This window comes from Schistocerca gregaria, chromosome 3 (assembly GCF_023897955.1).
Source record: "Schistocerca gregaria isolate iqSchGreg1 chromosome 3, iqSchGreg1.2, whole genome shotgun sequence".
Classification (NCBI taxonomy): Eukaryota; Metazoa; Arthropoda; class Insecta; order Orthoptera; family Acrididae; genus Schistocerca; species Schistocerca gregaria.
The window spans coordinates 567,380,887-567,398,782 of record NC_064922.1 but is presented as its reverse complement, the minus strand read 5'-3'; the positions used below and the strand labels follow the sequence as shown (position 1 = coordinate 567,398,782).

General features: G+C 40.2%; 1 protein-coding gene across 1 annotated transcript in view; it reads left to right on the top strand.

Annotated features, from left to right (window-relative positions):
* LOC126355971 (cholinesterase-like) overlaps nt 1-17,896 on the top strand; it is a 100,458-nt gene that overhangs the window by 19,171 nt on the left and 63,391 nt on the right. The window contains exon 2 of the mRNA XM_050006577.1: nt 6,912-7,046. Coding sequence (XP_049862534.1) covers nt 6,912-7,046 — 135 coding nt within the window. The remainder of the gene's footprint in view (nt 1-6,911; nt 7,047-17,896) is intronic.

Sequence of the window (17,896 nt, the reverse complement as noted above, 5' to 3'; positions counted from 1 at the left end):
ACACTGAATCGAGTCTTGAGATGCTGTTACTTTTTGCCTATGGCGAATGACACTGAACATTCTATCAGCCATAACCAAGCACCACCTGTCTGGCCCTGTCTCATTCGTAATCATGCCGAGCTGTAGATCTGTTGGTAGGCTGATTAAGAACAGAGCTCACAGCATAGCATGTGATGCAAAAACTGGACCCGCTGAGGTGTGGAGGAACAGCCAGAATTGTGACAGTGAATTATCATTCAGTTTCATCTCGAACTTGACCTCTTGATGTTATTGTTCTCACATGAGGCAACTAGTTCTGAGTTTCCCACCAGGTGGCTGACCAGATGCATATACTTCAACTAGTAATTGAAAATTCCATTTGCTAAAAAATACACTCGATGATCGTGAACCACAAGCTCAGATTCTTGGCGTCGAAGAGTGGTAGTTTGAGCTGAGCGTCACCTGAACGTCTCAGTTTACCAGTTGTCGCACTATCTTCGTGAAGTACGTGAGGCAAGATGGCTGCCGAATGTTCATGCATAGTTGATTGTTGCATGGTGAAGTGCGAATGTTGAAATACATTGTGTGGTGAGGAAGAAACAGGTGACATAAAAGTGGTGTTGCAGAGACGATTAGAATCGAGACTTTACTCAAAAGAGCCTACAAGAATTCACTGTATTTAAGCCAATTAACAGATTATTGTATATTTACATGCAGTTTATAGTAAGTTTCTCACACTGTCCAAATTGATCCCTGTACTCCATGCCTATGACGAACGTCCGTTGATGTTAGTACAGTGCCTGGTTACATGGTGTAGAATGGCCACATTGGCACTACACAGTAAGCATGATGGAGCTGGCAACAGTGTATATACTAATGAACAGATACGTACTTGACTCTTGCGGCTAGGTCATCAGGTCGGTTATTTCATTCAACTTGGTCAGTAGTACACATATGTTAGTGTCTTGCAGAGGCGTCTAAACGCCATAAAAAGGTATTTCAGAAACCAATTAAACAGCCTTTATCATAGTACCTTACACAGGAAATACAATATCTCATGGGAGGTATGAAATGTCAGGTAATGTCTATCCACATAGCACACGAAGAGCTGATATATTTCAATTGCACTGTACGAGCAAGCTTTGAAATTCCGGTTACCTCTCTTCACAAGATTCCACAAGAAAAAAAATACTTGCTACATGATTATATTTTTAATTTTTAAGGGTGGTGGTTTCCATTAACTTGAATTCATGTAGACCTGTAGTCACAACTTCACTTACAGTACCCATATTGGAAGCAAGAATAGGAGAGAAGAAGCAGAGTTGGACAGCTCTACAGTCACTATGTAGTTCCGGTGTTTCCAGTTATTTCCATATGAAGCCGTTATCCAGTCTCTATCGACGATAAGTACTGGTTTTTGAAGCAGATTTCTATTGCACCTAAGTCAGTCAGATACAAACTTTTATATAGAAAATGTGATGTACACTGTAGGGGCAAAAATATAACGAATCTTATTCCATCTGAGAAAGTAACGTAAGCTATCTTTAAGGCTGTTGAACGTGGAAATCAACATAATGGAGGGAGATACAAGAGTGTCTCTAATATATTTGCTTGTATGCAAGCCGAACGACTGCCATTAGCAGAGTTATCAACTAAGGGGACATGCGACCAGATGAACAGCAGGAGCACATCACATTGCTGTTCAACACAGAACTCCACTACAATGAATGTATAAAGAGGGATGCTGATGTAAATGGTGGTCAGTAAAGCAAACACTAATACAATATTCGCAATACAAGAAATTGAAATAAAAGGTAAACAGAAGTACCACAACAAATTATGTGCTGCACTGTGATAAATGCAATTTTCATTTATGGCCAAAGGTTAACATCTTCGTTATAAATCATCATGCTGAAAATTCTTTGTCTCCAACTACTTATTAGTACAAAATTGGTTCAAATTACATACAAGATTTAGTGATTTCCCTTGAAAATATATTCTTTTTCCGTCTGTGCAAAATGAAATGACTGAAGTGGAGGAAACAATTCCAATCCTCAGTGAAGTATGCGAAAAAAATATTGTAAGCATGATGTAGAAAAATGCTGCTCTCAGGAGTAGCCAAAGACACATATGCAATCAAAGCACACATAAAAGGCGTTAAAACAATATAAAAGTCTCCCCTCTGCTATATTTGTAATAACCATTTCTGATGTGAGATCGTTGAGGAGGAAATCCCACAATATTGAGTTTAAGTCCAACAAGAATTTTTCTGTCTGTGAATTGCACATGAGTAACTGAAACACGACATATGGACGTAAATAATATTTAATTTACATGAAGGGCAGAAGTTTAAAAGAGGTGGAAAGTTCATTTTATCTGGAATCACTTGTGCAGAAACCAGTGGTCGACTGTTTACAAAGTAAAACACTACAATTTCAAGCACATATATAAAAAAACAACTTTCTCATGAGATAAATTAACAGCCTTACTATTCTTATGATAATAAGTACCACAGAAACAGAGAAGGTTTGAACCAGCCAATATAAGGTTAAAAAGTCAATGCATGTCTCTAGGATGCCTCAAGCCTTTCATAAACAGTTTGCACGTAGCACAAAGGCCTTACCAACATCTTGAGCGGCAGTCTTGGCATTTACATGAGCCAGCCAAGCCAGCCAACTTTACCCTGCCTGGGTTACAGTGAGCCACTTTGGCTTGCGGTGCAGGCCACGCCCCACCTTCTCACTAACAGTGTGTGGCTTACTATTTACAAAAGGGTAAACATCTAGCATGGTTTGCAGCTCTGGGGCGACCCACATATGGAAACAACCTTTCTGAACTTATAAAAGACCTCTCCCTGTGCGAATGGTAGAGAAACGGTCAAAGGATTAAGATGTTCCTAATAAGGAGACACGCTGTGTTAGAGAGCAAAACACTGTAACATAAGGCTAAAAAATAGAGTCTTAGACAATATATGATGTGGCAGACACAGCAAGGCAAGATATTTAATAGTGTATTATTGTGTGACCTTGGTAAGGGGGAGGCACTTCTAACCAACTGGGTGTTAGTAGACTACTTAGTAGGGTGCGTGCCCTTTTTTGCTGTAACTTTTTTGAGAAATCTTGGCGAATTTACAGCATAAGTGGTCACCCTCCCGAACCCGCATCTTTCTAAGCAAAAGATCGCGACCGCTTTTTGGCGGGCACTTTTTTACGAAATCTTGGCGATTTTAAGTAAAGGGGTGGTTGACGACAAATAGTCAACATTTTGTGCAAAAGATGGTGGCCACTTTTTGAGGAGCACTTTTTGGTGGTCGCTTTTTCTGGAACTAATTTTTCTGCAGCCACTTTTTCTGCAACAACGTTTTGGCCGCCACTCAATAACTTGAACGCGCCAATGTGTCATAAAAGCTTAGTGACAGGAAATTTGGAAATTCATGGTAAGTTCTGTGGAACCAAACTGCTGAGGGCATCGGTCGCAACTTAGAAGAAGGACATTTATACACAATTACAAACTCCAGCAGCGTAAATATAAGAATGGATATAAAACATCTCTAGTGCTCAATGGAGAGCGTAAGTTTCTTTTACCAGATAGATATAACGAAGTGCTGAATTACGAGGAATGTGCAACGCTGATAGGCATGCTTATAGTATATAAAGGCTACAAGATTGTCAATGGCTATAACGTTCACGATATCGAATTCCTTTCACTTTTTTTTGTTTATCAACCATAAAAATCACAGTAAATGTGAGATGTGATACGTAGTGGCTCAACAGTTGCTACATGTTTGCATGCTCAGTAAGACAAATACGTAAAAGTAAACCTTGAGACCCGTCTGGCAGACGGGTCTCAAAATATCCGTAAGATAGTGGGTAGATGTTTGCATGCTCAGTGAGACATAATACGTAAAAGTAAAACGTGGTAAGATAGTGGGTACATGTTTGCATGGTCAGTGAGACGTGAGACTTGTGACGTGAGACCCGATATGTGAAATGTAAATGTAAAATATGAGACCTAAGACATAAACGTGAGAAGAAGGACAAAAAACGTAAGCATAAAACATGATATGTAGGACGTAAATGATGAATGTGGTATGTAAAACATAAACATAAAATGTGAGAAGTGAGATGTAAATGTAAAACGTGAGACAGAAACATAAAATGTGAGACATGAGACATAAATGTAAAACATGAGACATGAGAGTGCCCGCACTTTTACTATTAATATAGTCTATTACTATCAGATTATTAGTATTAGACTATTACTATAGTCTCGTACGCACACTTGTAATCAATATAGTCTCATACTCGCAATAGAGTAATCTCTCTAATGTACGAGTTGTTACTACACTCTCACTAGACTTTCCACTACTCCGTGTGTGCACGGCAAAGTACTTATTATTCTGCACTCACATTAGTGTGCACACGCTATAGTGAACACCAATCTTGTACTCGCACTAGTGTGCACTAATTACTATAATTTTATACTCACGTTAATGTGTGCACTCTAATGTTATCACGCTAGTGTACATACAGTAAAATAGTTACTATTATTTACTTGCACAAGTGTACCCACGCTAAAGTAATTCCTAGTCTCGTGCTCGCACTATTGTACACACGGTAAAGTAGTTACTATTCTGTACTTGCACTAATGCTTTATTTTTAACACCAATATAGTCACGAAGAGTCAAGTCTCTTTGTGATAAAATTTATAGCAATCATAACAAAGCTTTTACTTTTTGGACACTCTTCTGCATTCACAAAAAAGTAGCCACAAAAACGTGCGTGCCAACAACTTTTTTAGGCTATTGTGCACACGGTAAAGTAGTTACTATTCTGTACTTGCACTAATGCTTTATTTTTAACGCCATTATAGTCACGAAGAGTCAAGCCTCTTTGTGATAAAATTTATAGCAATCATAACAAAGCTTTTACTTTTTGGACACTCTTCTGCATTCACAAAAAAGTAGCCACAAAAAAGTGCGTGCCAACAACTTTTTTAGGCTATTGTGCACACGGTAAAGTAGTTACTATTCTGTACTTGCACTAATGCTTTATTTTTAACGCCATTATAGTCACGAAGAGTCAAGTCTCTTTGTGATAAAATTTATAGCAATCATAACAAAGCTTTTACTTTTTGGACACTCTTCTGCATTCACAAAAAAGTAGCCACAAAAAAGTGCGTGCCAACAACTTTTTTAGGCTATTGTGCACACGGTAAAGTAGTTACTCTAGTGTGCGCACTTTAGCGTATACTAGTCTTGTATTCACGCTAGCGTATACACATTAAAGTAGTTACTATTCTGTACTTGCACGTTAGAGTAGTTACTATTTTGTACTCGCACTAGAGCACTCGCTTTAGCGTACGCACGTTAAAGTAGTTATTATTCTGTGCTTGCACTAGAGTACTCACAGTAGCATGCATAACCTAGTGTAGTCATTAGTTTTGCACTCACACTAGCGTAACTACACTAGGGTGAGCAGACAAATGTGGTCACACAACGCTACTTACTATTCTGTACTCACAATAGCGTCAGCACTCTAGAGTGATCACTAATGTACTCGGACTAGAGGAGCACTCTAATGTAGTCACGCTAAAGTGCGCACGTTAAAGTGGTTGCTACTTTGTACTTACGTTAGAGTATGTACGTTAAAGTAGTATAGTAACTACACTAGAGCACGCACTCTCTTGTCGTCACTAGAATGTGCTACTAGTTTCGTGTCAACTCTAGAGGGCGCACCATAATGTACCCTCACGCTATGTTAGTCACGCTAGCAAGTGCGTGTTAAGGTAGTTGCTGTCTTATATCCGCACAAAAAAGCAGTCACTACAGTGTAACCACAATTTTTGCACTAAATATTGGCATCTTTTTCTGTAATAAAAGTTTTGCACTAAATGTTGAATGCCAGATGTGGAGGGCGGCTTTTAATTTTCATGTAAAATGTTAACGATTTTCCTGTAACCAAAATTATTGCAACAAGTTTTGTATCTTTTTTCTATAACCAAAACTTCTGCACTAAACGTTGGCACTTGCTAGAGTGTGCGTACTCTAATGTAGAAACTAGTCTCGCACTCACGTTAGAACGCTCACATTGAAGAAGTCACTGTCTCGTACTTACGCCAGAGTGCACATTCTAATGTAGATACTAGTTCTGTACTTACGCTAACACATGCACTTTAGTGTAATCACATTATCGTAGACTCTAAAATCCAGTCACTATTCTTTTTCTGACATATTCGTACGTACAATTGTGTATAGTCTAAATAATGCGAGCTTCACTAAGATCACACCTTTGCATACTCCAGCTAGTGTGTGCTTCACATGTATCCGCACTAGTTCATACTAATTAACATATAACTTTATTCTGTAACCAAAACTTTTGCACTAAATATTCATAGCGCGCACTCTAGTGTAGATACCAGTCTCATACTCACTCTAGAGTGCACTATACTACAAGTAAGATCTCATGTCCTCTTAAATGGTGGCTGGCAAGATAACACATCAGAAAAAATGTTTTCAATGTGCCATGCAACATCCCAGAATTGATTGGTTTGATTAATTTTCATCAAAAGGGAACACCATATACTGGCTTGAAACGTCGTCACAGGCAAATATGGCATTAGAGAAATATATTTGTGTCAGTGTCCTGTGCGCCTCGAAAAGCAAGTCGGTTTAAATCATTGTCACCTTATATATTACAGGGTTAGTGAGCTTGTCATTCCTTGTACTCCCAACAGATATTATTTGATTATTGTTGATAATAGAGATCTGTAGCAGTTTCTACACAAAACTGAAGGCAGTGGTGCAGAGGTACAGAGAACATAATACTGAAGAACCTATTTTTAGATATCAAAATTACATCATTGAGGGAAGATGATGATGCTGTTGGTACATCACCTTTATAAGTTGTAGTAAATATGTAATTTCTGTACAGGCTGATGACATACTTGTGACCGTGGACGAGGGCACGCTCCTGGGAACCACAAAAACCAGCCTCTACAACACGACGTACACGGCCTTCCTCGGCATCCCGTACGCTGAGCCGCCGCTTGGAGCGCTGCGTTTCGCTGTGAGTTTACTGCCAGCAGACAGTGATAAGTAACAACCTGGTGCTGACTGACAGTCGGTGAGCGATTGCAGCTTAGATCATGATGAAGGTGGTCACTAGGCACGTACTATGTGAATGAATGAGAAATGAAGGAAGCTAATGTTTCTACGTACAGTCGAGAGGAAGCCATTGAGTGTGTGGTCGCAAATGGTCAATGGCGCCGACGTCCTACTTACTGTGTACCATATAATATTGGCTGCTAGTGGCAGCAGGGTCGGGCCAGAGCAGAGATCGGCAACAGGCGAACCGAGGTCCGTGTATGGACCGTGGAAGGTCGAACCTCGGACCGCCAAATATTCTTAAATACAGTCCGACGTCCAACTGAGTATCCCGGGGCAACTAATTTAGTCGAGTACTGAGCAATTTAGTAACTAAATGTGTCTGAAAAACAAAAATTTACTTGAGTAGATAAGCAAATCATTTTTCTTGGCAAGTAGCGCCTCACACCACGAGTCACTGCTCACTCGTTCATTTGTTAAACGAGTCCGAACCTGTCGTTTTAGTCAAAGAGAGCACAGTGGGCGGGCGGTCTTCGTTTCGTCAATCGCACGCAGGCCGCAGAGCAATTATTCATTCCTTTTACAATTTGTCGTGTGAAAAACCTTTTCGTACATACATACCTACATTAATAATGGGTCCTAAAAAGCGAAAATTGGACACTGAAAATAGGAGATTTTTGATTGAATGGACTGAACAATATTGTTTTACGCTGCCTGATAGACCTCAAGCGGTTCCAGTTTCTTTAATATGTAACAAAACTGTCGCTGTTATTAAAAGCGGCAATTTAAAGCGACACTATGAAACAACTCATCAGCAATTCCACAGAAACTTTCCTCTTGCCAATGAGGCTCGTAAAGAAAAACTACAGGTTATATAATTCTATTAGATAATGTATAAATGTGATATGTATAACTGCTTTTTAAACTTATCACGATAAAATTTAAATTTAAATTACAGGAATATCTCACTTCTTACGAAAAAAGCACGAAATTGCTGATTCGCTGCATGAGTGAGCAAGAAAAATCGGCAGAAGCAGCGTTACGTGTGTACTGGACACTTAGTAAACACCAAAATCCATTTACAGAGCCTGAAACAATGAAAGAATACATGTTGGAAGTAGCCTCGGCACTTTTTGAAGAAAAAAAGGTTGTTGTCGCTGCAATTCAAAGTATTCCAATGGCGGCAAGAAGTAATACAAGAAGAACGGAAATTTTAGCTTCTGATATTAAAAGCACTCTGCTTGAACTTTTGGAAAAGGCACCATGCTACGCTATTACACTTGACGAATCTTGTGACATTGTTGATGATGGACAAATGTCTATTTTCGTGAGATTTTTCGACATTGAAAATAAGATATTCAGGGAAGAATTGCTCGCAATATTGCTTTTCAAGGGTAACACTCGAGGAGAAGATTTAATCAAAGCTATTGACGAGTTTATTAATAATTCCAACATTCGTTATGATAAAATAGTGTCGCTTTCAACTGACGGCGCCCAAGCGATGATTGGCAAAGAAAAAGGTGTAGTAAAAAAATCAGGGATCACAGTCCAGGTCTAATAGCGTATCAGTCTGCCCTTTGTGGAAAACTCAGTGCTGCACTGAAAGAAGTAATGGACAGCTTGGTGCAGTTGATTAGTTTTATGAGATCTTTTCTTCAGCACCGAAAGTTCAAGAAGTTTTTTTCAGAATGTGATGCAGCATATTCTGACTTATTCCGATACAACAATGGTCGTTGGTTACGTAAAGGTCAAGTTGTTGAACGTTTCTGGCTAATAAAGGAAGAAGTGGCCTCCTTCTTGGAAATCTTGGATACGCAGGGAGCAAAGAAGCACTTAGAGTTCATAATAAACGAGCGCAATATGCTAGCAGTAGCTTTTCTGATGGATATTCTGAAATTTTTAAATGCGCTCAACATAGAGTTACAAGGAAATGGGAAATTAATATGTGATCTGATACAAAGCGTGTCAGCTTTTCGTCGTAAGCTGCATATTTTTGAAAAAGATATTGCAAGGCACGAATTTATTCATTTCCCAACAATTCTTGAGTTTAAAAAAGAGAACTCTGAAGCAGACATTGCAGTATTTGTAAGACTTCTGTCCGATCTAAGCGACGAATTTGCTACAAGATTTCAAGACTTTGCAGGAACTGGAAAGCTGTCTCAATTCCTAAAATTTCATTATGAAGTTGATGCATTGACAGAATTGACTGATGTGGCTGCTAAGTTGTTCAGCGTTTCAAAGCCTAAACTTCAAGTGGAGATAATCGACTTGCAAGAAGATATTTCTTTGCAAATGTATAAAATTGTATCCACTGAAGAATTTTGGGGTAAACATGTTTCAGAAAAATATGAAGTTTGTAAGAAAGTAGCTATCAATCTGGCCACTATGTTTGGTTCGACATATATATGCGAATAGTCGTTCTCGAAAATGAATTTTTCGAAGAACACATATCGGTCAAGGTTGACGGATGCCCACCTCATAGAAATACATCCATTTGCTGTATTCCTCGCACACCGAACTTTAAAAAACTGGCTCAAGACCGTCGATGTAATTTCTCACATTGAATATATTACAATATTAACTGAGAACTACTTGTCTTACTTGGTTTACCCTTGTTTGGAAACTAACTCGAAAATAAAATAAAAAACAGTACCATTTAATTATTATTTTTTTCTGGACCTCCATAAAAAATTTTCTACCGAATCCGGACTCCACTGAAAACTACTTGCCGACCCCTGGGCTAGAGGAACCCAAGTATGACTACAGCACGAAACTGCAGAGTGAAGTTGTTCAGTCCACTAGTACCTCACAACAGTGCTACAGTGCTACTGGTGTTCATACAAAGCAGAGCAATGTCTACGATCAAGAAAGCAAACTTTGAATTGTATCTACAATAGCTGCCGAAGGTGACATTTCGTCAAACAGGAATCTAAGTAATGTCGCAGACTGAGGAAGAAGTGGCAGATGAAATATTAGCGTCTCTGCAAGATGATCAGTGAACTGGTTGGTTTCTTATATCCTCCACTGTACGGGCAGTGTACGTGTGGATTACAATGATGACTATACATGCTTCACAAGTGAAAGTGATCCTAAAACAGGTGTCGAACCGTGTAGTGCATAGTTGTCCTTGTCGGACAAGTAGTCAGTCACAAACCCCGTCTTGAGCGAAATGTAGTGAAGGGTAATCGTTGTCCAACAAGCGGGTAGTACACGTAATTACAAACATGAAAGATCATCCGTAGCATTTTCAAAAATGCAAATACGAACAGATTTCGAATAAGTCTGCAGCAATATGACGGTATAGTGCATAAGAAAAACTACTAATATTCGAGGGAGGACAAGGCTCACTTGTTACAAAAACTGGTGTTTGCACATTTCAAAGATGCTAAATACAGTTTGCAGAATGTGCGTGGTAGCGACCTACGACGTTGTGCACATCAGATTTCGCGGCACATAGATTAGGGCGATTTAAAGGGAAGCAGTGGATGGTTGCACAACTTCAGACAATCTCGCAGAACTGGAAGACGTAAGGTAACGAAATTTCAAACAAAGCGTCAACTTGACGATGTACAGCAAACTGCGGAATTGGCCCGAAACGCAGCGAAACTTCTCTCAGCCTTCAGTAAGGACCAACCGGGATTTGAAACGGAAACATATATAAAATTAACCCTGGCATTTAGAGGTATCAAGAGATTTGTATCAAGATCAAATAACATCACTGCCTCAATGTATTCGTATACAATTATGCCAACAGTTAATCTGGATAATAAATTAACTGGAAGGTTATTTATTGCGTTGAGAGAAACTGGAGGTGTTCTGCGCCCTTCTATTCTTTCTCATGTATGTGTTCTTGCAAGTGACAGGAGGAATGTTTACACCGCAAGAAGCAAGAGTGGTAAAATGGGCGTAAAAGAACAACTGTTGTATGAGCACTGCTTTTGGCCAATATCTGGTCAAAATAACTTGCTTTTGCTTGATTTCTGTTTTTCTTCTTCTTCTTGAGCATTATCTACAGTTGGCGCCACTTCTGCACACCTAGTCGCCATTTTCTTCTGTGTTGATTTTCCTCAAAGCTCATATTCGTTGCGTGCATTGCCTCGTTCACATCATTGCCAGTTGCGTCATGGGTGACACCTTTTCTTCCGCTGGGGTGTTATCCACAGGAATATCCTATTTGGTATCCTATTTTAATTCATCCTATTCACATGGCCAAACCACATCAGCTGTTTATGTCCAATGTTGTCACAGATATCACTACCACTTTCATCTTTTGTCGGATTACGTAATTTCTCATCCTATCCATCATAGCACAGCTTGAGATACGTCTCAACGGCTAGGACATTTTTTTTCCTAACGTCCGAGGCTTCTGATCCGTACAATACTACACTCTGGAGTCTAGAATCTAGACTGTAGTCGTATACGTTCTATTCTTTAATGTTCTTCTTATCTTTTTGTTCCACAGAACAGAGCTCTATCTTTTGGTTCCACTGAACAGTGTTTATTGCCCTTGTTACAGCTCGTCCTTTATTAATAATACTGGTGATATCATCATTGCTTGGGCCCTGTTTATTAAATAATACTCTAAATTACTTTGCCTTTTACACACATGCAATTACTTCTGCATCTACCTCGAAATTATTTATTTTTTCCGTTCTAAGAGCCAAGTATTCACACTTCTTCGCGTTCATACTCAGACCAGTCTTACAGTATTCATGTTAAAGCTTTCTTATCATACACCTCAGGTCATCCTTATCTTCTACTAGTACACGTGAAAAATAAAGACTAAACATCTTGCTGTCCTCTACTGTCATACGCGTAACCTGGCATTCTCTATACCAAGTCTGCGGTGCGGGATTGCTCTTAAATGCAGCTTAAACACAGTCGATGACAGCCCACATCCCTGTCCAACTATTCCCAATCCTTACTCTCACTGTGTTATTTTCATGCAATTTCTCAACACCCTTTTGCATCCTTTGAGCTATCTCTTTCATCTTTTCCCACAGTTTGTTAGTGGGTACACTATCATAGATCACTCAGTGCAACATGTGTCTCCAGTCCAGCCTTTGCACGTTTTTTCACATATGTATTAATTTCATTGTGACGATGTTGTCCATCACCTATCTTCCAGCTCGGAATCCTACTTGCTGCTTGTGACTTGTTTCTTTCTCTACCAGATCTTTCAGTATCTTCGAGTGCAGTGTTCCAACGAAAGAGATCACTGCCAATCCCCTATAATTATTCGGGTCAGTACTGACTCTATATTATTCACCGGTCTTGTGTAACTTTTTTTTCCATTCCATGGAACACCTTCTCCATTAAATACTGTTTTAAATAACCTCCTTAGCATCTCAAATAATTTAGGCGGACCAAACTTTACCAGTTCTGGACATACTGATCCATAGCCTGGTGCCTTCTTTATCTTCCAGCTCCTCACGTCATGTTGAGAAACTTTTATATCCAAACGCCATAATTCATCCGGTTGCATCCTCACCTCTCATTTATGTGAAAATTTAGACCATTTTTCCTGGAATAAATCTTTGAAGTAGGTTTCCACCGTCCATGCCTGATATTATTGACTTGATTGTTCTCCATTCCTTGTCTGAGTGTAAAACTCATACTCCTTTAGAGCAAATAAACCCTCCCAGAAAGTGCGTGTTCGTAACATCTGAAACCACTGGACAAATTCAGCCCCTGGATGTTTGTTTTTTCCGTACCTGTAATACATATTGTCATACTATTTACACTATACCTTATAGAATTTCCAGCTTCACGACAAGATCCACAATAGACTGTTTCGCATTCTGTTGCACGCCATCACATTCAGTTCTCAACGCCATGTTACACCAATATGCTTGTATATGCATTCTCTAAGAGTGGATAACTAGCTCAATGTCCTGCATAGTTTGTAACTATGCCTCCGATCTTGATTATACGGACCTTTGTTTGTTCATTCGTTATTCATGATGCAAGTTAATGGTTTCCTATGAACATTTTTTGAATATCGACGATGTTCATGCTGTAAAGTGTAATACATACATCCTATAGAAAGTTGATCTCTGCACCTCCCAGACACTCATTTTCTGTCGCCATCCTGATGCACATGGTGAGTCATTAGCAGCTAATAATTTTCCTGTCATAATTGTTAACACACCACTTTCAAATGGGCCTTACTAAAAGTTGAACTTGCGACCTCATACACAAGGGGCTTCGTGTGAGTCATTAGTTATGGAGCACAGGCTCGGTAAGATAAGAATTATAAGGAGATATGGCGCTTTGTTTTCAAAGGAGCATCTAAATGAATTCGGGAGAAAAACGGAAAACCTACATCTATGTACATATGACGCAGGCCACCGTATGGTGCTTGGCTAAAGGTATCTTGTACCACTGTAAGACGTTACCTTTCCTGTTCCTATTCCACTCGTAGATGGAGCAAGGAAAAAAATATCTTCTTTTGTCCTTGCTGTCGTTACGCGAGATATCCATTATTGGCAGTGGAATCGTTCTGCAGTCTATCGCAAATGCTATTTCTCTAAACTATTTCGACAGCATTTGGGTGAAAAGAACGTCCTCGTTTCTCCATGGATTCCTATTTGAATTCACAAAGCAATTCCGTAACACTCTCGTATTGATCGAACAACCGCTAATACATCTAGCAGTGCAGCACTACACTGCTTCATTTCTTCCTTTAATCCACCTCGCTGAGACCCAGCACGTTAACCTTTTATTGAGAAACCATTCACAAACTGAGAGGTGCTCCGTGGACAGTGAAAATATACTTTACGAAATTTGTTATGGTGGACGCGTAACCAAATTTATCTGAGAACAGGCTGAATTGGAAACCCTTCACAACACGAACTGTTTATTCTCGCACCAAAATCTTGCATATTACACACATTTACGACTGTATTATTATTGGCCAAAACTTGGCCACTTCCAATGCATTTTCTGTTCATTGATCAAGTTCATCTTCTTGTTGGAGGCTGGATGCAGTAGGCATTGAAGCGTGTGATGAACATTCTGGTCTTCTCCACAGTCATACTGAATGTCATATTAACCCTCTGTCTGCCAACTCCAGACTTCAGTCTGTTCATGACCATCCGATAGCCAGGCAGCAGCGTTTCAGAAACTTTTTTCCAACCAGGGGGGCGGTAGGTCGAAGCTCTCCATAGTTGCAATCTCGCTTTTACAGCAGTCGTTCTAAGTGCCGCCGATGTTCTAAGGAAACTCCTTGACTCCAGGCGTTGAGGAGGCAGTTCGTGCCCATACCAAGTATGCGTCCTCTCCTGCTTCAGTTCCTTCCTTTCTTAATTTGCAGCTATTTCGCTTTAAACAGGATGTTGTGCTATTCCTGCGAGGTGGTAAAGTCATTCGATTTCAGTGGACTTCAAGCAATCTGTTACGATTACGCTGGTGTAATGGACATGTCAGTCTATTTATTATCTGTTGAATAACAAAAAAGGCATTCGCACTCTGCCACAGTATGGCATATTGTTACTGCAGAGGTTCATAGAGTTTCAGATTGACTAACCAGTTTGATCCGGCGAGACTCTGTAGGAGATTGCTTCTAGGGGAAATATTTACTTGCAGTTCATACAGTTGGTATTTTGGGGTCTGTCAGTCTTCCAGTTCGACACCTGACATTCTATCTTTAATTTGTGACGAGATTCCCTGATCCTAAAAAAAAAAAAAAAAAAAAAAAAAAAAAAAAAAAAAAAAAAAACGTTGGACTTAGGTCTTCGTGGGTTTTGGATTAAGTTGGTTTGTGCTGCAGCATCTGGAAAGTTTTATAATGCCATACTTGAGGGTGTTCTCCACTAATTCAAAATCTGTGCTCTGGGTGGCTAGAGAAAGGTCGGAAGCTTCCAAGTACCTCCTCCTTTTGGGTGCTATGAGTTGCTCATTCGTGCGTATATTAATCTGAACTGGAGCCAGCACAGTTTTCACTGCAGAAGATAGTTTTTCGGTAGTTTCCGTCCGCTACACTGTTTTTGGATGTCGAAGAAGAACTTTAGATTCTTTAAAAGAGTGGTGATGAGATTAGTGAGGCTAAAATTCTTGGTCAGGATGTAGGACACGGCTAGTAGTAGGTGGTGACTGACAGCGCTATACACTGCTGATAAATCGACACATACTGCTCCTGTCACTTTAAGAGGTTCAATTCCGTGTTCTATAAACTATGTGGTGTTTAGTAGCTGTCTTTACACCTTCTACCAGGTCCAAATCCTGATTGCGTGTTATAAGTAAGGGGTAAGTCTTTCCAGCAATTTGTAAATTTGTTATCGTAGTTAGACAGGTCTAAAATTACAACATGAATGTAGGCGCTATATGCGATCTTTCAGCTAGTTATAATATCCTATGAGGAAATTAAATCTGAATTTATCGAGGCAGTAAACCATTTTTGCAGCGGGGGCTGCATTTTTATTATAGTAAGCCAAGAAATATTTTCACACTTTGACAATCTTCATAAAAGAAGTTATTACAATACTGTTCGTAATTCATCGTGCTGGCCAATGCAGGGAAGTAAACATATTTCAGTTTTTACATGATCTGCTTAGTTATTTGTTCCAACCCAACGTTGTGACTTATTCTCATGGTTTTTGGGGCATACAGCATATCTGTGGTAGGGTCTGTGAATATCTGTGACGGTACGAATGAGAAATATTAGTATTGGGTAAATAATCGTTATGAGAGCGTTTACGGTGCGCTTGTGTATTCATTTCGGTATGGATAACTGTAATAATGAAACCGAAGCATTGATTAACAACTGTGTTCAATCACCACTTCGAAATCCACCACTGCAGCCTCCGTGATGAATGTCTCCAGCCGAAGAATCGATCACAGCCAGCCACGTCGTATGCTCACATTACATTGAAGAGAATAATGAGATCCTTACAGCTTAATGATCAAAAATTGTACTTCAGCCCTTCTTCTCGCTTCCTGGCCAGCATACACCGAAAATAAAACTTTAAATTTTTTCTAACTTCCTACCTCCAAGCTGTTAATCTGCGATAGCGATGTTGGACGGATAGAGTGTGTCAAAAATGACTATGCTGAACCTGGAGAGTGTTTACTTTTACCAAGAAAACGTGTTACAGTATAACCGTACTTCACTGCGCAAGTAAGAATACTCGAGCTGCCTTCCTCTCAGCACAGAGCGATGTGGCGCAGAGGTAAAATACTGCACTCGTATTCTGGAGAACGGCAGCTCAAACCCCGTCCCGTCATCCAGATTGAGATTTCCTGTGCTGTTCCTAAATACTGGCGAATACTGAAACGCTCCCTTTGAAAAGCACGACCAGTTTCTTTCTCACCCATCCCCAACATGAACTTGTGCTCTCTCTCTCTAATGACGTCGACTTCGAGAAAGTGTTAAACACTAATCTGCCTTAAGAGTGACGACATCTTTGCATAAAATATTCTCGACGATGTTTCGTACATTAATGTTTCTTCGCTCAATTTTTCTTTCAACGAAATTTTTGATGCAGTGTCTCACTGTTTACTTATTACGTGTTATATGATGTACGAATAAGAGATTAAAAGTAAAACAAACATTGTTTGTGATAAATAAAACAGTCATTTCTAATATTACACTGCTGGCCATTAAAATTGCTACACCAAGAAGAAATGCAGATGATAAACGGGTATTCATTATACAAATATATTATACTGGAACTGACATGTGATTGCATTTTGACGAAATTAGGGTGCATAGATCCTGAGAAATGAGTACCTAGAACAACCACCTCTGGCCATAATAACGGCCTTGATACGCCTGGGCACTGAGTCAGAGATTGGATGGCGTGTACAGATACAGCTGCCCATGCAGCTTCAACAAGATACCACAGTTCATCAAGAATAGTGACTTGCCTATTGTGACGAGCCATTTGCTCGGCCACCATTGACCAGACGTTTCCAATTGGTGAGAGATCTGGAGAATGTGCTGGCAAGGGCAGCAGTCGAACATTTTCTGTATCCAGAAAGGCCTGTACAGGACCTGCAACATGCGGTCGTGGATTCTCCTGCTGAAATGTAGGGTTTCGCAGGGATCGAATGAAGGATAAAGCCACGGGTCGTAACATATCTGAAATGTAACGTCCGCTGTTCAAAGTGCCGTCAATGCGAACAACAGGTGACCGAAACGTGTAACCAATGGTACCCCATACCATCACGCCGGCTGATATGCCAGTATGGCGATGACGAATACACGCTTCCAATGTGCGTTCACCGCGATGTCGGCAAACACGGATGCGACCATCACGATCCTGTAAACAGAACCTGGATTCATCCGAAAAAATGACGTCTTGCCATTCGTGCACTCAGGTTTGTCGTTGAGTACACCAACGCAGGCGCTCCTGCCTGTGACGCAGCGTGAAGGGTAACCGCAGCCATGATCTCCGAGCTGATGTCCACGCTGCTGCAAACGTCGTCGAACTGTTCGTGTAGATGGTTGTTGTCTTGCAAACGTCCCCATCTGTTAACTCAGGGACCGAGACGTGGCTGCACGATCCGTTACAGCCATGCGGATAAGATGCCTGTCATCTCGACTGCTAGTGATACGAGGCCGTTGGGATCCAGCACGGCGTTCCGTATTACCCTCCTGAATCCACTGATTCCATATTCTGCTAACAGTCATTGGATCTCGACCAACGCGAGCAGCAATGTCGCGATACGATAAACCGCAATCGCGATAGCCTACAATCCGACCTTTATCAAAGTCGGAATCGTGATGGTACGCATTTCTCCTCCTCACACGAGGCAGCACAACAACGTTTCACCAGGCAACGCTGGTCAACTGCTGTTTGTGTATGAGAA